The 23705-nt window shown below is 51.8% G+C and overlaps 9 protein-coding genes across 9 annotated transcripts; 5 read left to right on the top strand and 4 right to left on the bottom strand.

Annotated features, from left to right (window-relative positions):
- Nucleotides 1-4139: 4139 nt before the first annotated feature.
- Nucleotides 4140-4802, bottom strand: GCG54_00003051 (uncharacterized protein; the record flags this gene model as incomplete). Its single annotated transcript, XM_045403129.1, has 2 exons — nt 4140-4656; nt 4720-4802. The coding sequence occupies 2 exons, from the start codon at nt 4800-4802 to the stop codon at nt 4140-4142; spliced, it is 600 nt and encodes a 199-aa protein (XP_045270032.1).
- Nucleotides 4803-6714: 1912 nt separating this feature from the next.
- On the top strand, nt 6715-8748 carry GCG54_00003052 (Glutamyl-tRNA(Gln) amidotransferase subunit A; the record flags this gene model as incomplete). Its single annotated transcript, XM_045403130.1, has 1 exon — nt 6715-8748. The coding sequence occupies one exon, from the start codon at nt 6715-6717 to the stop codon at nt 8746-8748; it is 2034 nt and encodes a 677-aa protein (XP_045270033.1).
- Nucleotides 8749-9482: 734 nt separating this feature from the next.
- Nucleotides 9483-10510, bottom strand: GCG54_00003053 (uncharacterized protein; the record flags this gene model as incomplete). Its single annotated transcript, XM_045403131.1, has 2 exons — nt 9483-10339; nt 10399-10510. 2 exons carry the CDS (start codon nt 10508-10510, stop codon nt 9483-9485), a joined length of 969 nt encoding a protein of 322 aa, XP_045270034.1.
- A 1003-nt stretch (nt 10511-11513) lies between these two features.
- Nucleotides 11514-12383, top strand: GCG54_00003054 (uncharacterized protein; the record flags this gene model as incomplete). The annotated part of the gene is made up of 1 exon (XM_045403132.1): nt 11514-12383. One exon carries the CDS (start codon nt 11514-11516, stop codon nt 12381-12383), a length of 870 nt encoding a protein of 289 aa, XP_045270035.1.
- Nucleotides 12384-13114: 731 nt separating this feature from the next.
- Nucleotides 13115-13657, top strand: GCG54_00003055 (uncharacterized protein; the record flags this gene model as incomplete). Its single annotated transcript, XM_045403133.1, has 1 exon — nt 13115-13657. One exon carries the CDS (start codon nt 13115-13117, stop codon nt 13655-13657), a length of 543 nt encoding a protein of 180 aa, XP_045270036.1.
- A 1019-nt stretch (nt 13658-14676) lies between these two features.
- Nucleotides 14677-16673, top strand: GCG54_00003056 (Multifunctional cytochrome P450 monooxygenase; the record flags this gene model as incomplete). Its single annotated transcript, XM_045403134.1, has 7 exons — nt 14677-14899; nt 14965-15097; nt 15159-15350; nt 15412-15563; nt 15628-15866; nt 15928-16199; nt 16298-16673. Coding segments are annotated over 7 exons (1587 nt in total), but the record flags the coding sequence as incomplete, so codon positions are not given.
- A 75-nt stretch (nt 16674-16748) lies between these two features.
- GCG54_00003057 (uncharacterized protein) lies at nt 16749-18880 on the bottom strand (the record flags this gene model as incomplete). Its single annotated transcript, XM_045403135.1, has 2 exons — nt 16749-18295; nt 18631-18880. The coding sequence occupies 2 exons, from the start codon at nt 18878-18880 to the stop codon at nt 16749-16751; spliced, it is 1797 nt and encodes a 598-aa protein (XP_045270038.1).
- A 1670-nt stretch (nt 18881-20550) lies between these two features.
- Nucleotides 20551-22198, top strand: GCG54_00003058 (putative FAD-linked oxidoreductase; the record flags this gene model as incomplete). Its single annotated transcript, XM_045403136.1, has 3 exons — nt 20551-20646; nt 20734-21151; nt 21204-22198. The coding sequence occupies 3 exons, from the start codon at nt 20551-20553 to the stop codon at nt 22196-22198; spliced, it is 1509 nt and encodes a 502-aa protein (XP_045270039.1).
- A 155-nt stretch (nt 22199-22353) lies between these two features.
- GCG54_00003059 (uncharacterized protein) lies at nt 22354-23270 on the bottom strand (the record flags this gene model as incomplete). The annotated part of the gene is made up of 2 exons (XM_045403137.1): nt 22354-22913; nt 22985-23270. The coding sequence occupies 2 exons, from the start codon at nt 23268-23270 to the stop codon at nt 22354-22356; spliced, it is 846 nt and encodes a 281-aa protein (XP_045270040.1).
- Nucleotides 23271-23705: the final 435 nt, after the last annotated feature.

Raw genomic sequence — 23705 nt, forward strand, 5'->3', positions numbered from 1 at the left:
TGTGTAAGGGCGCGCAGGAAGCCGACTTTGTGGTGGGCTTTAAGGGTTCACGTGGGCGAGAGTGTGATAATACAAGATTACTGGATGTACGGGAACGGAGGACACCAGGACTAGTTATGGGCTCTACGGAAAGAGAACAGGAACCTGACAGGGGACTCTTGTGGTTGGCTTCAAGATATTGAAATGAATGTTCGAGTCTGAGTGAGCACAGGAGGGATTTATAGAAATGAAGTTGATCACGGGGGCGAGGGAAAGCGACGCTTCGACGTGAATTGGTCCTTGGCAAGCCTGACCAAATGTCATAGAAGGCAAAGATGGACCAAACTATGACTTGCGTTTTCTTGGGTTGGCTGTGGACGACCCGGTGACAACACATGATGCGACACAACGACAGCGGCAGACGAGCTGGAGGCCTATCCTTCCAGCCAGCATTGAAAATCCCTCACACGATCAGCTGTCCACCTTAGCAACGCCAACGACCATGCAACTGTTCTCAGCCGCTGCCGGCTGGGATGCAAAGCGCGTTCTGACGCGTCATACCACTTTCGGCTTTGGGGGTGATGAGAGGACTTGGCACGCCCGTTCGCTCGCTGCTGGCCAGGAAAAGGGCTGAAAAAGGGCTGACCAACAGCGGAGAAATGCAGAAATGCGCACACGTGCCCCGTTTATTTGCCTCTCCTACCTCCATGAAAGTATGAACAGTTTGGGGAATAAGTCTGCTAGTTAGTGCGCGACGTTTTCTTCTGTCGTCATATTTACAGGCTCCCTCCCCCCGGACATGCATCAGGCATACAATTCCCTCAAGCAAGGAATACAGCTCGTTGGCGCCGCGTTGGAACACATCCAGAACTTGTTACTATTGGAAGCCAGTGTGAATACCTTTGAAGTCTCTCTACCATGAGAATGGCGACTGGCACATTGTTCCGCAAAGGGACTTCTATCCTAAAGTCTACCTCAGCTAGCTTCATTCTATATCTGCGAACTCTTTCTCCTTCACAACTACAAATCTAGGTGTGTCTCTATCTGCACTAAAACGTGCTGCTGTTGTGTTCGCCAACAACTTCAAGTCACCGAGTTGCAGTAATGGCATTGCACTACGGTGGTGCGTATCGTAATCAGTTCCCGTGAGCGTATGGTTCACGCTCACATCGTAAAATAATAGCGGAAGAATTGAAGACTTCCATATCGGCCGCTGGCTCCTTTCTCTGCAACTCTCTACGAAGGTAAACAAGAACAAGCAGGCGGACGGGATCAGGAGAATACCCGTATAGGCTAACCACGACCATTCCGCACGGATGCAGATTGTTGTCATTTTCCCGGTTCCGTTGACGGGGACATGAACACCTTTAGGGTCGAGAGTAGTGGCTCTCAAATGACTGGTGATGGCTTGGGCCATTCCGCTATACGCAGCTAGAATAGATTCGCATGTCAAATTGCCTTGACTGGACAATGGACCCAAGAACAATTTCTCTCCACAGTTGATATCATATCCTCCTCCGCCGGGCTGGTCTTTGATGCGAGTAAACTCTTTTAGGAAGCATGTACCATGAAGCGTTGAGCTGAGCCCGTGGGATATGCTTGAGAACGCCTTGAGATGCATCGCTCTCAAGCAGCCGCGTGGTATCTTGACTGTACCATCCGTTTGATTTAGGACTAACCAGTCATTATCTATATTTGCGGCGCTGATGTCGCTAGCATCATAGCCATTGCCGTTGACGATCGACAATGTGTCCATAAATTGTTATGTTGGATGCTCCTGCGCCTTGTAATTGGACACCTGAGATGTTCTTCTTTACCGAGGAAATTTCTTGCTCGTGCAATCTCCCATCAAGAATGCTTCCATGGTAGTTGCGAAAGCATGGATAGAGTCGATATTTGGCTCCTATAATCTCAAAACCCTGGCCATCTTGGTTTGAAGTAAGCCCTGGACTTTGGCCGCAGTGCCTAATTCCCTTTCGTAGGAAGACATGCCCTCGGTGCATTCGACTGCTTTCAACGAGAGGAATGATGTCTCGAAATCACGCTCCGATTTCTTCGAGTCGGGCGGCTGATTGGAGTCCATGACAAATACGTCTGAACCTTCGCTCATGGGCCAGGCTATGTTCGGCGTTGGAGATTTCGTATTCTCATCCGTACTCACAGCCCGAGCCCCAGTTCCCCGTGGGCCCGCCGATGTGAATGAAGTTGGGGAAACCCGGCGTGGCCGTGTTCAGATGAACGCGCGGTTTCTCGACCCATGCTTCCCGCATCTTGACGCACTCTCGACCCTTGACCGGGCTGCCTCATTGGAGGCCCCAGTTAGCTGAATCTCCTTTCTTTCCGGTGAAGGGGGGAGTGTCACGGGCTACTCCCTACCTCAAGGCTGTGCCTTCGTTCATGGAAGATTCCACAACATCTGAGAAGGGGGGCTATATCCTACTCGCAGAACTCCACCTGTTCAACGGAATACTCCAAAAGATCGGCCATAGCCTATAAGTTCACGGACAGATCCTGCGTTCTTTAGTTTAGTTTAGTCTTTCTTCTTCAGCTTTGCAACTTGGCAGTTAACAAGGTGCGCCTCCAGGCGGCAAACTGCGGAAGAAAAGTTAGAAGGGAAGAAGGATTGACAAATAAAGCCTAGACTGTGAACACTCTAGCTAGAGCCTGTGCCAGGGAGTAGGCCAAGGAAATCAACAAAACGAGGGCGTCAACGCACAAATGGGGCGTGTACGCGACGTCGAAGCCGGTACAGCATATGGTCATGTCAAACTCGAAGTCGCGTCTGTCGGCCGTAATCAGGCCTGATTCGGTGAAGCGTGCGATATGATCACGGACTGTCTCGACGTCTGTTGCCGTTCGCGTTAGCTGGGAAACTGCCCCTCTGCGTAGGGTCTTGGTGGCGAGCTCTCTCCAGCCTTGGAATTTGAGCTGTTCGAGACTAGACCGGTACAAGAACCCCACCGGGGTACCCTACGGTCACCACCTCCGTGTTGCGTTCATGTCGCGGTGAACGAAGAAGATGAAAACTTCACGATGCCTAGGTCAGCATCAGCAACAAAGGAAACGCTCAACATGACTCTACTCACGAACCGGCAACGCCAGGAAAGGGCCCATACACAGCACCTCGAGCCACGATGGCATGCTGCCCAGGATCCACCATCCTGGTCGTGGAATTATGGCCCCTTTTGATGAAGTCATCCTCTGGCTCCTGGGTTTGCCGAGGCTCGTCTGTTTTCGGTGCTTCCGGGTCGTCCTCGGAGTAAGGCGGCGCCGTCTCGCGATTCAGATGTGGGTATAGCTGCTGCATCACAGCACTTGTAAGTCGGTGAGGTGGGATCGGCCGTGACTGCTCAGGCCCAATGCTGATAATAGGAGGTAGGGAGTACCAGCTCTCGTGGTCTTGCGGGGCACTGGTGATGTTGATCGTCAGGGGCGGGCGACCTCCCGAGACGCTGGCGGAAGTCTGGGGTTGTCTGTCCTGAAGGGTTATCTCCTCCTTCTCGTAGCTGCGTCCATAGTCCTGTGGGAGCGTTATGAATATCCTCTCGTGGGATGTGCGCTCGAGTCTCGAAGGTCTTTCGCGGTTATTCGATGGCATGGCTGCTCTGTAGCTAGTAGTGAGGACCAATGACCAAGCTCGAATGGAAAAGACGGCTGGCTTGCTGAGCCTCAATGTACGAGAATGGATTGATATCCCGTACGCGATGAGAGCGAAACGCCTGGCTACACGATCTGCGGTCGTCCGCAATTGTCACCTATTCTCTTGGCATAGTGCGACATGGTCATCCATGGTTGTACCTTGAATGATCGGGCTCGTGGACCTTTGCGAGTTTACATCTGGGGGCGTTATCAAGCCGGCGAGAAACACTTGACCCAATAATATATTTGAAAGTACGCCCGAAGGATGCGTCTACCCGAGAAACAAACGACATTGATGATTGAGAGAAAACAGAAAGAAAGTCTAACACCCGAAGGTAACTCCAACCATGACTCCATGACCCGTGTACTTTCTATGTGCATGTGCCTCCACCAGGCCCTTCTAGTTGAAGCTAATGTCCATCGCAACAAAATGAATGTCCCTGATTGCCCTTCCAGCTAAAACACAAGTACCCTCGAGGTAATGCACATGTCCCTGTCTGTGTGTGCCTTCCCAAGGCGTTCTAGTTGTAGCCGTTGCCGTAAGGCCACCAGGGCTTGGGCCAGACGGAGCCGGGCTTGAAGTTGCAGACGCTGTATTTGTTGACGTTCAGCTTGTTTCTGTCGCTCTTGGGACCGGTGCAGACACTTGGCTTCTTCTCCCCGTTGATGCTGACAATGGCACTGGCGGCTCCCTGGTTGGGGCCCAGATAGCGGGCGATCGCTTCGATGGTGATCTGCCAGCCGGGCTCGGGGCCGGCGCCGTCGTAGGACATTCCCATCAAGGCCTTGTGGCCGGCGCCGCTGCCTATGGGCTCGTACGGGGCCACGTGGACGAGACGGCTGCACGACTGGTCGAGGAGATAGGCCCAGCCTTGGGAGGCGTGGGAGCCGATCTTTTGGCCGTTGAAATGGGTGTAGTGGCCCACGAAGCTGATCAGCTGGAGCTCGTCCTTGGCGGGGCGGTGCTGGCTGCACCACTTCAAGGGGTCTGACCCTTCAGGGCTGAGTTCGATACGCTTCTCGATGTCCTGCGCCTCACTGTTCGTCCTGTGTCAGTTTCTGGCTATGGTCTGCGAAGTTGGCGCCTCAATAAACACTTACGGCTCGTTGGCGGTGGGCTGGGGCAGGCCGGCGGCCATGGTGGCCATAAGAAGGAATTGTGCAAAGGTCTGAGTGATGTGCATATTGAATATGTTTGAGCTGCGTGAATGAAGACTTAGTATATTGGAATCCAACTTTGGATTTGATCGTCTAGAGTTGGCGGTTGTTTTCTGAGATGACGAGAAGTTGAAAGTTAAGTCTGGACTGGTGAAGAAGCTTGTGAGGAGAAAGCAATCTGTTGCCGTGCGAGAATGTCCTACTTATAGTCTTATCGTGGCCTACTTGGAAGTCGAGAAGCTAAATTTACGAGTACGGAGAGACCGATTACGATTTTGCCAGGCTCGAGGCTGAGTTGATGATATTGTCAGATTCTCAATACCCCAGTGTCAGCGGCTTGGCAGTGGTAGTATCATCTGTGGACAAGGGGGGGGGGCGTGGCGCGGCGGGAAGCGTGCAAACGGCCTCATCATTGCCACCTACAGAAGGGTTTTGTCAGCGATCTGGGATTTCTAGAGAATAGCAGATGCTTATTCAAAATGAACACTTTCAAGCAACGCCACGACAGGCACCATCGAAGGCATGTCTGCAAAGCGAACTGCCCAATGAGACGTGCTCAATAAGCGTTCTTGGCCATAGCCTATCCGAAGCTCTTCAAAAGATATGTACGAGCCACAGGCTCTCTAGACAGCCTTCGCATTTCCAGGCCGCTTGAAGACAAAGCTCGGCTTACACGCTTATGCCCAGCTTGCAGGGCAGCGACTCCTTCAAAGGCCATACCTGCCCACCAATAGGCTATTGGATCTTCAGCCCCAGTTATGCAAACTAGTAGTGAGTTAATGCCGCTTGGGATGTTGCATAACCCTGTTCAGCTGTTTTAAATGTCTTTGGCGTGGTAAGCAACTCACAGTACCAGCCAAACTATGGACCGCCCGTGAGGAGAGGAGTTGGGATGTTCCTTCAAGCATAACGTTTTCTCATTCACTAGGTTCACACATACATTCTGCTTGCTCCGTCGCTGGGCTGAGGGGCTTGGCGGTCGGGGTGAAGATAACGGTTCTTGCTTAGACAGGTCGCTTAGCGGGACCAAAATTATGAAAAGACGTTGGGGTTGTGGCAGGGGTCAGAGAACTTAACTTGTATTTCGGGAGGGCTCCAAGTCTCCTTGCAATCTTTTAGGAGCCAAAGAGTTCTCAATCCGCAGCTTGTTAGATGAAGATGGCTTGAGAATGAGACAGAAATTCAGCCCCAAAGGACAAGGCTGGCGAATCACAACCATTGCTGTGAATACACACATATTACTTTCTTCTCATCTGGATTAGATGAAAGCTGTTCTGGAGAATCCTGCCTCCCCCTTGTATACACACAATTTTACGTGTATCCATCTGCTTTAAGCTACCCTGCACGGCAGGTCGTGTCCAGGCAACTGTTTTAGAGCAGATTATTACGTTTAATTGACTCGCAAATTCTGGTCCAAGAATTGACTTCTACAAAACATTTGACTAGAAAATGGGATTGGATTGATAATAGCCCCAGCCGGTCCCTTGCTAGAGTTGTTACGTCCAGGTAGGTAGTACATCCTGTTGGTAGATTGTCCCCGACGGACCTTTGTGGAGGAAATAACGGTGACAGCCAAGATAACGTAAGAAAGGAGATAAGGCCCGTCCCATATGTTCTAATTGAGGTCATACTCGACGTGAGAATCTCGCGTGGTTGGACTTGACAGTGGCCAGTCGACGCCGAGCGACGGAAGCGGAATATGTGTTCCGCTCGGATATGAGAAAAGGTGGAGATAGTCCGTTGCATCGGGGCTCAAACGCCATGCATCGGCCCCGGAGTCGGAGCAGACAAGCGGGGAACGGCATGTTCGTCTGATTTGAGACATGCAGGTCTTATCAGTGGAGGCGCCACGAGTGACGTCTGGATTTCTTGGCTTGTGGAATATACACTCACAACAGGATCAATCCTCACGAGGAAGCTGCAAGTACTGCAATTACGATGTATTTATACGCTGGAGAAGACTCGGTCTATCCGTACCAACATGGCGCCACGCCAGGATTCCCAGACCACTCATTCGACTTATCGCTGATGTTGAACCAAGGCCTTCAATTGGTTTGCCTGGCTGGCATCGCCAGTGCCCTGGCTCTACGAAGCCCGCTCGTTCCTGTCCAGGCGATCAATGGACTTGATTCCATTTTCCAGGTGGGGAACAGCAGCTTCCTAGCGACATCCGCGTCACCTCTATTGGAGGCACCCCTGAACTACAAGCCGGTCACCGTTGCGGCGACGCATATCGTTGCCACAAGCCCGCTCATTACAGCTCAGTTACTGCAGGATACTTTTGATAGGTACCTCGCCGAGGACGACGTGTTTACCGAAGACTTCCTGGAAACCATCATCATCAGCTCAAACTACTCCTCAGGGCTGGATCCTACCGCACGCAGCTTGGTTGAGTCTATCGGGTCGCAGATCCTGTTCTTGCCTGCTTCGACCAACTCGACATCATCAGTACCCCCTCCAGGACCAGTGCTTCTAGAATCCGACGAAGGAACCATCAAACTATCTAAAGTCTTTCGTCTGTACACGGATACCTACAGCAATTTTGTACATGGCGTTTACGAATCAGATGGAGAACACAAAATTCTGAACCTCGTCGATCCTGAATGGGGCTATCCGCTAGTTCCTGTTCCATCGCGCCTCTACAGTCAAGTCGACACTCGACCCCTAGCTGGCAAGAGAGTTGGCGTGAAAGACATCTACGATGTCAAAGGCCTGAAGACGACGCTGGGGAGTAAGGCCTGGACGAGTATGATAGGCGAGGCAAACGCAACAGCCCCATCCATTCAACGCATCATCGACCTCGGGGGCGTTGTCGTGGGAAAGCAAAAGACGTCTCAGTTTGCGTCCGCAGCCCACGCTTGGGAGTGGACCGATGTCTACTACCCCCAGAACCCTCGTGGGGATGGATATCTGAGCTGTTCCGCATCGTCCGCCGGCGGTGCTTGTTCGATCGCGGCTTATGAGTGGCTAGACTTTGCTATCGGCTCCGACACTGGCCAGTCCATGCGCCAGCCGGCGGCGTTTGCAGGCGTGTACGGGAATCGCCCCTCGCAGGGAATCATCGACTTGACTGGGGCCATGCCCATATCTTACGGAACTGATACTGCGGGTGTCTTTGCCAGAGATCCTCGAGATTGGGTCCAATTCGCCAAGGTTTGGTACGATCCCGCACTTCATCAAGGCAGCGATCTCAACGACCTTCCTGAACTCGAAGTACCGGATGCACGTAGCTTTCCGAAACGCATCTTCTACCCTACGGATCGTCTTCCCCTTAGGAACCCAGCGGCGGAGGTTGTCCTTCAGAGCTTCTTGGATCAGGTTACGCAGACCATGGGCCTGTCAATTGAGAAGATCAACATCACTGAGAAAGTTGAAAGCGTCACTGGGCGTGTCTACGATGGCATTCTGACCGATTTGAGGACTCTCTGGACCTACACGCAGCTCAAGGTCGTGGCCACCCCCCTCCTGGACTACTTCAGCCCCAATTTTCCTGCGTTGGATCAACCGTTCCGTTCGTCCTGGTGGAATCGCACACTAGACGCCAAAGAACATACCGAAGCGCTGCAGCGAAGACACGACGATTCAGAGTCTTGGCACAGCGAGGTCCTGTTTAGCACGGAAGACAGCTGTTCGGAATCTATCTTGATCTACGACATCGGCACAGGCGGCTTGCCGTCGTTCCGAGAGGCCTACCTGAACGACTCGCCTGGCGCAGCACTTCCTGATGCCACTGGGTCCAAGGAGGCTGGATCAATCCTGGCATCATACTTTGGCAGCGCTGACTTTACAATTCCCATTGGACAGGTTTCGTATTACAGTAACGTCACTCACCAGGAGGTGTCGATGCCCGTGACCATCAACGTGGTTGTAAAGAGGGGATGCGACTTTGTTCTTTTCAACTTCATAGAAGAGCTGGCGCTGCATGGCATCTTGGCGCCCGTGGCTACAGGACCCAAGGCGTTTGCCTCTTGAATAGGACACTGGAAAACCTCGTCTAGGTTATTCGGAGCTCTGGGTAATCTAAATACACCTCACCACAGAAGGGGAAAATTCAATTGAATCTAATTAAGCACATCCCCCTTCTTTCGCAACCAGATCCTTTTACTATAGAAGACAGCTAGTATCATCAATCGTCGTAAAACATGAGGGGTTCCTTCCCTGAGCAAAAACAGCCTAGGTTCACAGTTGTAGCAAAAATCAAAAACGATTGCGAGGGCTCAATCGGGGATCGAACCCGAGACCTCGCCCATTCCCGCTGTGCGGAAGGGTTGTGATGTTGCACAAGCACCCGAAGGGCGAATCATACCACTAGACCATTGAGCCGATATCGGATTTCTGTAGACAGAAACCAATGGTTGGTCAGAGACGGTGTGGTTGCAGCTCATAGATGCACGATGATGAGAACAGCGGGTCATGAGTGGGACTTATCGTGAACCAAAGTCCCTGAACCGCAGCCGGGGAAGTGAGTGGAGAGCATGAAGAGCACCGAGACATGTGGAAAAAAATGAGCTCAAGTATGAAAGATTGTCCGAGTCACGGGTTAAAAAGAAGCGGCCTAATTGTACTGGATCTATGCCATTGGCCTGGTCCAGTTGTGGGAGTGGGCGCAACCGATCTGACAGTGTTGTGGAACGCCAAAACGCCAGCTCTATTGACCCTCTACAGCACGATCATCTTTCAGCTTTACAAATATCCACCTTGTGCCCCTACAACTTCTCCTTCGAGTGACTCCTGTCCATGAGATTTCGCTCAGCCGACAAGACCATATTGACATGATTGCTCAAGGCCACTACGTTCTGGTCCTGATCTAAGATGATCACTTCTAGGTCTAGTCTTCCGTTCCGAATGACCTTCGCTAAACACCTGATAAACAACCATTCGACGCCGTCCTCGGGCAGCGCTCTTTTCACGTCGAGATTCAGCGACAGCGTGGGGTACCAAAACATCTCATCCGACCGGAACGGCGTCTGTTCCTCGCCGCGCCGTGGCCGCCACGCCTCGACGATGGTCGGATACGCATCAGCAATGTAGCCCAGCGACGCGTTCGTGAACCTCTGCCCGGCCTTGAAGCGCAGCCACATGTCCGCCATGCCACGGCGCACGCCCTCGCGCGGGACGTAGTGCTCGAGGTTGTTGTGCGCGCGGGCGAACGACACGGCGCGGGCCGTCATCTTGTCCCGTCGGAACCAGTGGGGATCCTTGTCCAGGCCAAGCGCGGCGAAGTCCACCGGCTTCAGCGGGGGCGCCATCGTCCACCCGCTGTCGAGGGTGAGGCCCTTTTCGAGGCTTATGCGCGCGTTGGTGAGGTAGGCGAGGACATTTCTGCGCGACTTGGCGCTGAACCACGGCGCGGACTGGAGGAGCTCGTGCTGGTAGAGCGTGATGTGCACCGTTGACAGGTTGCGGCCGAGTTTTACCTCTTCGACGATGAGGATGGCCGGCCCGACCTCCGTGCGGTTTGGGTACTCGAAGTGAGCCGAGATGGTGTCCGGCTGGCCGCGTGCGGCGAGGTGGACGGACGCGGCGCGGAGGATGACGGAGGCGACGTAGCCGCCGTTTGGTACTGTGAGAGCTGCGTCAGATGGGATGGGCTGTGTGAGATGCGCGCGTCCAGTTACGGACCTGAGCCTATGCACCAGGCAGATGCAAGATTGGCGAGGTAGACGTTTGAGTCTACTTTTGTTACGTGAGTCGCATCATTGAAGGGAACCAGCTGTTCTGATGTGGATGCCATTTGAAGTCGCAGGTAAGATGAGCTGGCTTGATGAAGGTCGAGGGTACACCCTGAGGAGCAGAACACAAGGATGAGTTGAAGACTATTCTGCTCGATATAGCCACATAAACGCTCAATGGACCAAGAAATAGAGAAGTACCGGGTACAACGGACAGTCGTGAGCTCAAAGGATCAGTAATACAGTCTGTATGAAGATGAAGAAAGCTATGGCAATTGAAAATGCATCCCACGTCACTAGAATCCGGGGAAGCTCCTCTCCCAAAACACAGGGGTCACAGTGGACCACGTTCTGGAACAGCGCGGCCATCTTTTACAATTCAGCGGACTGAATCTCCAATTCCGCCCTCTTCTGGCTGGTCGGCAGCTGTTTCGCCCGACATCCCGCTCAGTTGTGCCTCGGCTTCTAAGGCTGTCACCTGACTCTGCCATCGTCCGCTGAATCCTCCTGCGCTTGTGCTATCGGTGAGTCCTTCTGCCTCGGTAAGTGGGCCGGAATCGGATGTTTACTGATATTGGCCAGCTCATATTTCAGTGGCGCTCTCACTCAAAAATCTCACCTCATCCAAGCCACTCACTAAGAGAAAGGGGGCTTGACAAACACGGACAACGCTGCCGAATTAAGAGATGCCGCGTCTTTTGTACGCGCCGTACCTCGACTGAAGTCCCCACGGTCCATCTCAGATTAGGACCCTCGTAAGGCTACAAATGCTCCGATTCAGTCCCAACAGACGGCCGTAGGATCCACGGTGTCCCAACAATGCGGCGCCGCCGCGTAGACCCGTTCCCTTGGCACTGGGTTCGGAGCCCTTGATAAGATATCGCCGAGATGGAGCGGATCACTCATCAGGAAGTCTCTGCTTGGCCAGCGACAACATATGAATCCTGTCATTCCCTGCTGACGCGCGCTGCACTTTGAACTTTGCTGTCATCTTTAATCACTAACAGTGCTCACCGGTCACATTACGCTCATTTTCTGTATTTTTTGTGAAGAAAAAGACTCACGATGGCACCGAAAGCAGCCCCTTTCCCCGGCTTCACGGCCATCAACGATCAAGTCTTCGTCCGCGACGGCGAGGAACTCGCAGAGGGCACGACGCGCCCTTCCGGCCATCCGCGGGTCGTCATCATCTTCAGCTGGGGCGACGCCGTACCGAAGCACGTCGTGAAATACATCGAGGGCTACAGCAAACTCTACCCGCACGCCAAACAGATCGCCGTACTCTCACCGATCGTGAAGGCCATCTCCGAGAGCCTGCAACAGCGCGCCGCCAGCATGGCCCCCGTCGTCGAGGGCGCCTACCCGCCCGAGGTCCTCGGCACCCCCGACGAGGACGCCGTCCTCACGCACGGCATGTCCAACACGGGCGCCATCAACTACGCCTCCGCCCTCAAGGCGTACCGCGACAGGTACAGCAAGCCGATGCCGCATCGCCTCACCGTCTGGGACTCGACGCCGGGGAGCCCTTACATGACATGGGAGACGTTGAAGCGCTGGGCCAACGCGGCTGCGATGGCTGTCGCGCCGTTTGTCCCGCTGCCTTACATCGTCACACAAACGTTTGTCGGCTTTTTGTTGGCGGTGCACCGTGGCTACCAGCTCGCCACGGGCTCCGAGCCAGCTCCCGTCTTCAGCATGAAGGCTTCCAACGATATCACGTTTGTGCCGCAGAACCTGCGTAGGTTATATTTCTACGGCAAGAGCGACAGGATCATCTCATACACCGAGATTGAGGAGAATATCGCCGCAGGAGAGAAGGCGGGTTTTGAGCACAAGGCCGTTGTGTTCGAGGACAGCGACCACGTGGGACACATGCGCATGCACCCCGAGAAGTACTGGGCTTCGATTCAAGAGTCTTGGAAAGACGTTGCATGAGAATATTTTGCCGGGTTATCGGATTTTGGCGTTACGGACTGAATAGAGTAAGATGGAACTTTGGCCCGGAGTACTGAGTGAATAGACACGTCAGCTTTGATGGAGAGTACGCAGGGCCATGGTCCCCTATCGTGGTCTTACGTTGGATACCTATTTCGGCGTGAATTGCAGGCGCTGAGGTCTTGGAGTGTCTTGATTGGTTGCGCGACAGTAGGATTTACGGTTTTCTCTATTAGGAATGAAGGCGAACTGGTAAATACCCACCAGCCTATCCATTCCAGGGGGAACAAATCAGAGGTCATTATAAATGCAACTTTTGGGACCTGCAGTGGCAACAACCCAGGAATCGGTACTTGCGAATTAGAAGAACAGAATTGCAAGCTTGTTCCCCGTTATCTTTCTCATGGCTGGACTTCGGGTGACCCCTGAACTCACTTTCTGCATCTTATTTCAATGCTTCTTTGTTTACCTCAATTAATCGGGCTGTTCTAGCTTTTATTCAATCTTACAATATTTCATAATGGACGAGCTGCAGCGATGAACGGGAGTTCAGGCATGAAAGTCGTCAGACATGACATTTACACTCACAACCCGCTCATATGACGTCACACTTGCGTTCCCTCAACTTCACCCATCCTTGAGTCGTCTTCAACTTCGTCAGTCCAACTTACGAAGCGATAACTGCGTCAACACTCTCGATACAATCTACAAAACTCTGCACAAAGCCTACAATGAGCTCTGAACTCTCACTGACGCCGCTTTCGTCTTTGCGCGTCTCTAAGCACTTCATCCCGGCACATGGCTTGCTTCCAAACACCAGCATCCAGAACAAGCCATTGCTGATCTACCATTCCGCCTTCCCATCTACAAGCGCGTCCTCCATAGAGGCGCATCTTTCCTCAGTCGGCGTCGTCGAGCCGCAATGGCGATATACCATGTACAGCACGTCTCACTTTCACAGCACGACCCATGAGCTGCTTTGCATCAGCAATGGGCGGGCAAGGCTGTGCTTTGGAGGAGAGGAGAATGAGGGCCGTGTCGAACCGGTGGTGGAGAAGGGAGATGTCATTGTTGTCCCTGCTGGGGTATCCCATAGGCTGCTAGAGGATATCGACGGACGGTTCGAGATGGTGGGGAGCTATCCTGTCGGATGTCATTGGGACATGTGCTATGGCAAGAAGGGGGAGGAGAGCAAGGTTGCGACCATCAGCAAACTCGAATGGTTTGCAAAAGATCCGATTTACGGGGATTCGGGTCCGGTGTTGGATGTGTGAACCTTTGTACGAGGTCAGAGGGGTCCATGAGAAGTGATGGAATACGTTTCATCAGCTGTATGTTACCGACGACCAATTAGTGAACCTCGCCGAGTCTTGAACCTCTGTATGGTCCAAGCTTTTCCACTGCATGGGAAGATTTGACACAAACGGTAAATCGTATGAAGTGGTCTTCCGATAGACCCTAGGGCTTACTGGATTGATTGAACGCAACATCTGCATGTAACCTGAACAATGCTGTCTCATATGGTTACATGCATGACCGGGTGGGATCACATCGCCGAACTACACGTATTTTGGTTTAACTCGGTGGAGCCCGGGTTCCTTGACCGACATGGATAGAAACAGGCAGGCTCGAGAATTTCGGGAAAAAGCAATGACTGACGAGGAAGCTCCAGATCCCACATACCGAGACAGAAACAGAAGTCACGATTGGTAAACCGCGTCAGATGATTGGGGCAGTCTCCAGGCTGATCTGTGAACTTGAGGCTCAAAGACGGGTTCTGCTCGGCTTCTCCACCAAATGCCGCGTTCCCACGTAACCACCATATGCCCGTGATATGGGCCGCTGCAGCGTGCGGCCATCGCCACGGCCAAATGCATGGCCCGGAGGCACTCCGCTTCGCGACAACACGGAGCTAGCGGACGCAGCGGATATCTTGCCGATATGATTCGCGCGACCCAACTTCAATGAAACCCTTCCCTTGTTCGGGCCCTTTCCCGCATGAAGCATGATTAACACTTCAGATCTCGGCACGACGGTAAGCTGACTGCAGTCCACACTACGCCATTATCTTAACCCCGTCTGTGGAGTAGTCATTCTTTCGCCATGTGAGAGGTTCATCTCATGAGGTCGGCACTTTCGTCACCTGCGTATGATAGAGGTCCCACTGACCATGACTTGGGCGGCGGGGTCACGACTAGGTTTGGGAGATCCTACTACATAATACGAGAAACCTTCCCTGGTTCCCGGTCTCCGAAACTGTCGACCAAAGGGACTTTCGTCACATGCAATAGAGTTCCCGTTCTCCACGATGAAAGATTCTTCTCTGTTCATTGGCTTCGCTGCCACCATTCTTGCGGTCTTCATCGTCGATAAGCTTCTCCAAGCGAGGAAGAATGCCAGCCGCCCCCCTCTTCCACCCGGCCCAAAGGGGCTGCCGCTCGTTGGGAATATTCGCGACTTGCCTCAGCCGACCGAATTCGCAGCTCGCTTTTGGCTGAAGCACAAGGATCTATATGGTAAGGCTGCAAGATATTGCACGACTATCACTCACCGAGTATTTTGGCTCACACCCTCTGTGCAGGTCCGATCAGCTCCGTACAGGTGCTTGGTAAGACATTGATTATCATCAATGATGCCCAGGTAGCATCTGAAATGCTTGACAAGCGTTCCTCCGAGTTTTCGTCCCGGCCGACCATCGTCCTTGCAGGCGAAATGTAAGGATATAGCTCTCCTAGCACCAATTACCTCTCTTCTCGGGATCTGACTAGCTACCAGGGTCGGATGGAACGACGGCACAGGGCAGCTGAGATACGATGACACTCTGCGCCTCCATCGGAAAGTCTTTTCTCGGATTCTTGGAACGAGATCAACGGCAGCACAGTACAATACGTTGCAAGAGGCCGAGGTCGGCCACTTCCTCTTGCATGTACTCGACAACCCGAAGAAACTCACGGAGCATATCGCAAGGTCAGTAAAACTATCAATGGACATGCCTCTACTATCTGCTGACGGCGGATGTGGGGTTCAGAGAAGCTGGCTCTGTCATTCTGAATATTGTCTACGGCTACAATGCCGAACAGTTCAAGAAAGACCCCTTGACTGGGATGATGAATGACGCTATGGAACACTTTGCCTACGCAGCTACCCCTGGGAACTTTCTTGTCGACATCATCCCAATTCGTAAGTGATTATCTTCATTTCTTTTCCCCGTAGCTTTATTCCAGACATCGCTGAATTCCTGCAGTGCGATATGTTCCTGAATGGTTTCCCGGAGCTGGATGGAAGAAAATCGCCAACAAGTGGGCTGTTGAACTAAAAGAGACCGTCGACACCGGATACAAATTCGTAGAAGACCAGTTGGCTTCGGGGAAGAAGAACGAATCGTATCTCTCACGAGCGATGTTGAGCAGCGAAGACACCCCCGAGAACGTGCACAACAACAAGTGGACTGCAGCATCCCTATTCGGTGGCGGAGCAGATACGGTATGTCATATCTCGTTGTGTCCACTACTGTGGGAGCTGATGAAGCTGACACATCGCCTAGTCTGTCGCATCAATAGCCACATTCTTCCTCGCGATGGCAAAGTACCCCGAGGTGCAGAAGAAGGCACAGGAAGAGATCGACCGTGTCATTGGCAGCGAGCGCCTTCCTAATCTTGAAGATCGCGATAAGTTGCCGTACATCGAAGCAATCGTTCTAGAGATCCTACGGTGGCATCCCATTGGTCCCATGGGTCTTCCGCATTCATGTGATCAAGATGTTGTCTTTGGCAATTGTTTGATTCCGAAAGATTCATACTTGATGCCAAACGTATGGTATGTCTTGTGTTCGTTTTCAAACTCATACCTCGTCTTTAATTCCAGGCTTGGAAAGGTGAGAGGGACCTTAATGCAACGTATACTAACTCTCAAAGGTGGTTTACCCATGACCCCGAGGTCTACCAAGACCCCATGGAATTCCGACCAGAACGATTTCAAGGCCCCAAGCCAGAAAAGGATCCGCGTAAGATTGTTTTCGGCTATGGTCGTCGCATATGTGCTGGACAGATTCTTGCTGAGAACTCGTTATTCCTCAACTTCGCACAATCGCTTGCCGTATTCAATATCGAGAGCCCTGTTGTCGACGGTAAAGTGATTGAGCCTGAAGCAGAGTTCAATCCGGGTGTGATCAGCCATCCGGCACCATTCGAGGTTTCTATCAACCCCAAATCTGCACACCATGAGAACCTCATTCGGTCAATTGAGACTAAGTTCCCGTGGCAGGAGTCGGATGCTAAACATTTGAGATGATCAGACTAGGAGGGTTGAGATATGCGCAGGTAGAAAACCTGCATGTTGGTGCACCTAGGTACGTTTGCAAGCCAACTACGTGAATCGCAGAATGGTAACGCGGCCTGCGTCATCACCCAGCGCCATCATCGAGCCCCGAATGGCGTAGGTAGTAGCTCGATATTCTGGAGGAATCCTAAGAATATTCTCCCCATCCTTTTTGACCCATGTCTGGTGGTTCTGGATACTGTAGCCTGGAATATGAAGTGGTTCAAGTGGCGCAACTCCAATCCCCATGGGGGCAGCAGTTGTTTTGCCTTCCCACCTAATAGCTCTTTCGCCGTCTTCCCAATCGTAGTTGTAAAGGTGAAATCCTGTCTCTGAAGACTTCACGTCGTTAGACGCGTAGCGGTGATCAGGCATCTTGTAAACTACTCTGCAACTGCCTTCAGCAACGTCCCAGAGACTGACGATGTCTTCGGTCAGTATCGAAAGTGTGGCGCTGTCGGGTGAGAACTCTAGACCTCTAATGGTAGAGATCCTTTCATCAGCGAGTGATTGCAGGCACGTCGCTGTACTAACGTTCCATATCTCAGCAACATTTCCATTGCCTTCGGACTTCTTCGCAAGCAGGATACCGTTGCTGCCGAATATTACCGATGCTCCGCTGTAAGATGCCTTCCATTCGTCGAGCTTCTGCAAACATTGGCCCGTATTGGTATCCCAAATCTTCAAATCGCTAGCCGATAACACTGCAATGTGGGACCCATCGGAAGAGAACGCGATCGAGCAGATGTGTTGATCCTTTTGGCTAAGCGGTTTGAGATCGGATTCTATGTTATTTGTAAGATCCCAAAGGCTTATGGTGCCATCAAAATACGTCGCAGACATGAGCAAATCGTCGTCTGGGGAGAACGCCAGGGATTGAATGTCACCGTCTTGCTGCAGTGTCTCAAGCAGGCAGCCCGTTGTGGCATCCCAAAGTTGAATCGGACTGAAAGAACATGTGCAAGCAACCTTGGTTAGGTTGTTTGAAAAGGCCACCTTTTCCCATCGCCCCATGGGAATGTTTGTCGTCCTGAGACATGATGAGGTGGCCACATCCCACGTCTTTACCGTACTATCTGAAGATGCAGACTGAAGGTGGTAGTTATCGGAAGCAAACGCAACTAGTTTGACCGTCTCTTTGTGGCTGATTAATGCCCGCAAGTGCGAGGACGTATTCACATCCCAAACCATGATAACGCTGTCAACGGCGGCTGCAATGTAGAGACCAGTCGACGAAAATGCAACCGATTCAACAGAGACCCTCTGGTTGTTCGCCTGTAGTGTTCGCTGACATTCGCGTGTTTGCGTGTCCCATAAACGTACAGCTCCTTCCGTTGAGCCCGTTACTAGAACTGATCCGTTGGGTGCAAAGGCGACGTCCCGAGTCTCAATTGGTTCGCCAACCTCCTCGCCTGTCAACATGTTAAACAAGAAGACGTCGCCGCCGGAAGCCGCGGCAAGGATATGACCACCAGAAGTAGCCAAAGATGAGCAGCAGTACAGTTCAGTCTCAATGACATTGAGCCAACCCCCTGTCTCAGCGTCTCGTACTTGTATATCTCCCAGGCCAACATCCAGTGCCAGGGCCTTCCCATCTGAGGAGAACACCACACTTGCAAGTTCACACGGTTGAGTCAACTCAATAGTTTGTAAACACCTTCCCCATTCATCGTCTCTTGGGGGTACCATCTGTACGGACCACCCTTGCGGCTCCTCATGCTGGTATAGAGTTTTGATAATGCTACGGGTAGGAGCAAACAGTACAGATGAATATACTTGCAGTGGATCTTCTTCTATGCCGGCGCAGAAATATTTGGCAAATCGAGAGGCGTCATGAACAAGATTTGCGAGCGAAGATGACTCTGCACAATTCTGAATACGATTAGTCAATATTGGGCTCGACCTAAGCCTCTCTTTGTCGCAAGCATACCTGGATCAAATGTTTTCAGCCTGAGAATGCAAGCTATGCTCTCGTACATGCTTCGGATCAGACTCATAGCTTCCAGCCAGTGCAAGTAATGTTCTCTCAAAAAGGCGTGGACTTGATCAAACTCTTGCGCTGTAGGCGTGAGTCCCTCGCATAGATGTTGAGCCCAATGAGCACACGCATACTCAATTGGTATAAGAGGATCAGGGTCGGGAATCGTTGTTTCGTCTCCGAGATCTCCATATACGGTCATATTTGGTATGTTTTTCCGAAGGGTGACTGACAAAGCTCGCAACGCGTTCGAGAACAGCATGGTATGTTGATGGCTGATTCCCAAAGGCATAACCTCATCGAGACATTGTTCGAACAGAAAGTCTTTTGCAGACTGGTGTACAAAATGGACAATTCCATCCCTAAGAACCAAAAGACAGCCGCATTCTCCGATGATTTCTCTGACTGGTTCGTCATTCATTGGTGGATCTATCAATGGGGCTACTTCTTTCAAGCCCAGTGGTCGGAAAGCAGCCAAAACCACGGAAATTATCTTCCTGTGTACATCCGCGTCTGTAGACCCCAAAGAAGGAGGAGGCAGCCTGATTTTCCATGCAGCGCTGACGGGCACATGACCACATGCAGCCAAGACCTCGCCGCAGCCTTCTGGGCCGTCACATGCGTGAATCGTTCTTCAATGCTGCCTGGATTAAATAAGCCTCTGTTGTATGTTGTCTATTCTACTACATCATGCATGCCGTTCCCATGAGGGACCCAAAAAGATGCACCAACCTAATTGTGAATGACAAAGGCTTCCCATGAATGCTAGTCAGTCTCCAGATAAGTATGACACCATGAATTTATAATGAAAGAGCAATACGAATAGACATGGCCAGACGATGCTCACATAGGCAGAAGATACATTCTTACAAGGATACGATGATTCAATGTAAACAGACAGGCAAGGCTGACATGGCGAAGTTTCCTTTTCTATCGGTTACTATACATGTTCCGTTGAAGTGTGGTAGACATGGTCTGAATTGAGTTCGAAAACAGGAGGATACTCCAGCACCAGAAAAAGAGCTACAGTCTGTGATGATTCCCCTGAGAGATTCCGTGTCTTGTATTAGTACGCATATCAAAGTGACCAGCTCTTGAATCCCTAAGATAGTGGTCGGATTGCGATAAGGCTGCTGCGAGGATATCGCTCAGGTGTTTTCGGATCCATTGATCCTTTGAAACTACTTTAGTGAGCACAGGTGATCGGTGTGAGTGTGTGTGCAAGGAACCAAATTATTGGAACGAAGTCGCCGTGATTAAGATTTGTTTTGTGATTGGATCATAAGCTCTGCGTAACGATTATGGCGCTCAGAGCTTGACGTTGTAATTACAGCCACGGGAGGAAGAAGGTTGGGATGAACGGCAGTGGTAGGTTTGTCCCAATACTAGCAGTGCATGCAAGTTATTTCGGCAGCCGTTGGGCCCGCGGCCGTGCGTGGACGAGCTTCTGCTAATTAACTTTCGAGACAGTTTGCGTGGCGTGGGGGTTCGCACCACTAAGAAAAACTCTGTTTAGGTATGCTTACGGCGACACTCACTACTAAGCAAGTATCCACGTGGTATCCAATCGTGATGCTGTCCACGACAGAAACATCCACTGACTAGGCCTGCTTCCTTGCCCTGGTGCAAGTCCGCGGATACCCGAGCACTCGATGCAGACGGCGCTTCTAGTTCGGGTGCCGAATGGGCACAATGATTGTTTGTTTGCGAGCCATTCGGTCTCCGTACCGCTGGCATGCATCTCTTGTTGCTGAGGATAATCTATAATATGACCCCATCATGAACCTCGACACTGTGTTCAAAGCAGGTGGTTCTGCATCACCATCGTTCCTAACACACCTGTTTCCCACACTGATTTCCGCCTGAACCACGATGTGTTTCTCGTGGTCAATCGCTGCTGCCATTTTGGCCGGCTTCACTGCTTTCAGTCACGCCAAGGCAATCGCTTTCCATGGCTGTGACGGAGTTGTAGGTCCATCCTGGCACTTATTTTTTTATAAGCGTAAAACGAAGGAAAGATCAAAAGAATGAAAGTATACTTACCGTGCGTGAAAGTATCGCAACCTCCACCAGGAGTTCCCGAACCAGGTTCTTCTGAGAAACGAAACTGCGTACGCCTTGGATCAGACATCCTTCTGGTCGACTATCCAAAGTTCCGCCTCTCCGACCTGCTTTTTTGCCCCTGCGAGCGCAAATGAAGTTTCGAGGGCAGTTGTCATTGCTCGAGATGGCCAGTGTCAATTTGCAGTCAAGAGTGGAGGTCACTACTCGTTCGAAGCATCCACCATCGAGGACGGTTTGGTGGTTGACCTCGCCCGTATGAACGAAACCGTCGTGAGTGATGACAAAAAGTCGGCTGTTGTCGGGCCTGGTGGCCGGTGGTCCAGCGTGTATCCCATCCTACAAGAGCAAAACCTCACCATCCCTGGTGGAAGGATGTTCGGCGTCGGCGTCGGCGGTCTCACTCTAGGCGGTATGTCTATTCCCTACGGCTTGTCTCTGTGTTGTACGCTGACCGTCTGCAGGCGGGATCTCTTGGTTGAGCAACCTCCATGGCATGACATGTGACAACGTTTTAGACTACGAAGTTGTCTTGGGCAATGGCAGCATCGTCACGGCGTCTCCCAACTCCCACCCTGACCTGTACTGGGCTCTCCGCGGCGGTGGAAGCAACTTTGGTATTGTCACTAAGTTCACTTTCGACGCCTATGAGCAGGGACAACTGTGGACAGGTCAGCTGGAATACGACGGCGCCTCCAACGCGTCATCCATCACAGCCTTCGTCAACTGGGGCGATCAACTCGTAGCAACCGATCCCAAGAGCTTCAGCGTACTGCTCTGGGACTACAACAAGGACGCTCCTCCGACTGGGATAGTTATTCTCACACACGCCGACACCTTCACCGACAACAAGCACCCTGCAGTATTTGACGGTTTCTACAGTGTCGGACCCAGAAACATCACGGAGACCAACGCATACCACGCTGAGATCGCCGATGGCCTTGTATTCCCGGGCGGTGTGACCCGCAACTCCTTCTGGACGACCTCATTCGTACTGGACGCGGAAATGATGCAGACGGCTTTCGAAATCTGGCGCGAAGAGGCCAAGGCCATCGAGGATATCGCGACACAGCAATTGCAGCTCCAGATCTTCACGCGCGCCGAGTTCGATTTCGCTAAGCGTAACGGCGGGAACCCCACCAGCTTTGCCGAGCAAGAACGGCCTCTCGGGTTTCTGAACATCATCGCCATGTGGAAAAATGCCGAGGACGACAAGATTGTCTACGCCACACAGCAGCGTATCGAGGACCGCGTGAATGCTGCCGCAAGGGAAAGGGGGCTGTATAACGGGTTCAAGTACACCAACTACGCCAGCCAGTTTCAAGATCCCTTCACCAGCTACAGAGCGGAGAATAAGGCGCGACTTCTGAAGATTGCGAAGGACTATGATCCGGACGGTGTTTTCCAGAATCTCGTCAGTGGTGGGTTCAAGCTCACGCGTGGACCTGAACATGTCTAGGATATGCCCAGCTTAAACACCAACGCTGTTCGGTAGTGCGTATACACACCATCGGCAGACTGCATCCAACCTTTTGTGCTTGTCCCGCTATTCATTATAGACTAAGAACTGAGATAGTGATTATCCATTGTTTCCCGCTTGACGCTGAGATACTGTCAGATATTGAATACATCTGACCACCATGCATCGGTAGCGCTGTACGTAGGCATGGCCATCAAACTATGTGATACAACCCCCACGTTGCCGCTGCCAAAGTCCTCGAAACCCGTCATTTCATCCTTCCATGCCTTCCTCATGCCTTGGAAAACCGTGATAGCCCACGTAAACGCCTCGTCTTCCCCTGCCCCGCAGGCAGGAGACCATAGAACACTGGCAGCTCTCAGTTGCTCGAAGACTGCAATGAGTTTGTCCAGAGTCGGAATCAGATCAAGCGTTTGCCTAACACCAGAGCGCGACCAAGCAGTGTCATCCAGTGTGTTCAACTTGTGCAAGGATACCATGACCCGGACCAGCTCAGAGTAGCTGAACAGCGCCATGTCGCCATATAATCGGACGTCAGTTGTATAGAAAGTGCTGAGCCATGCTCTGACCGAGTTCAGTTGCCCTTGGTAGACCTCAAATCTCTTCAGATCGGGATCAGTGGATTGATGTGATGAACATAAGGACGACTCGAGAATGAGAAGCTCGGTGAAATGGTAGTGTTCAAGCACAGCGGCTATGGATCATGAATGTCAACGATGCTCAAAATATATGTCACCAATCACATCCTAATGACCGTGCACTTACGGTATGTGGATGCAGCCGGGCCGAGCTGCTCTGTGCTAATGATAGCTTGAAGCTGCGAGCGCAGGGTGGACGTATACAGTTCGCGCAACTCCTGATTTGGATTCGACCCCATCATATTAATACTCTGTATTTGATTGATGATCAACTGCATGCGAACCAAAGCGACGAGGCTTTTGTCCTGGTTGAGGTCGGTTTGAACGAGAAGATTGGCGTATTCGTCAAGGACCGTAGACCAACGCACCCCTTCTGGTCCCTTCGTGGCGTACGAGGCCCTGTAATTATGCATATGTCATTAAAGGAGCTGAAAGGGTAGCTGGGAGTAGCCTGGAATCACAAGAAACAAGTTGGAGGCTGGAGAGATAACCCACATGGAAGTAATAAGAAAAGCACCTAGCACTGCTCTGCGTTCGTCGTTGGTTCTCTCCCGTCTGCCACCTTCGGAGTGGGTATGCGTCCCCGGACTGCAGTATTCCTTCGGAGGAGCTTCCGTGGGAGGTATGTTCAGCCCCAAGTCATAGATCATAAGAATGATCAACTGCGAGAACAAGGAATTGTAAAATTTATCCCTTCGCTGTAAATGTGACCTGCGACGATGAGCAACTGTGAGAAGGCACATCGGGTTTCGACGGTTACGGGTAACGAACCATCCCAGGGTAGCTATTAACCCAAGAAGAAGATCCAGATTCTTCTCTCGTTCTATAACTATCTTTTGAAATATGAT

Source organism: Colletotrichum gloeosporioides (genome assembly GCF_011800055.1).
Source record: "Colletotrichum gloeosporioides strain Lc1 chromosome Unknown consensus_9, whole genome shotgun sequence".
Lineage (NCBI taxonomy): Eukaryota > Fungi > Ascomycota > Sordariomycetes > Glomerellales > Glomerellaceae > Colletotrichum > Colletotrichum gloeosporioides.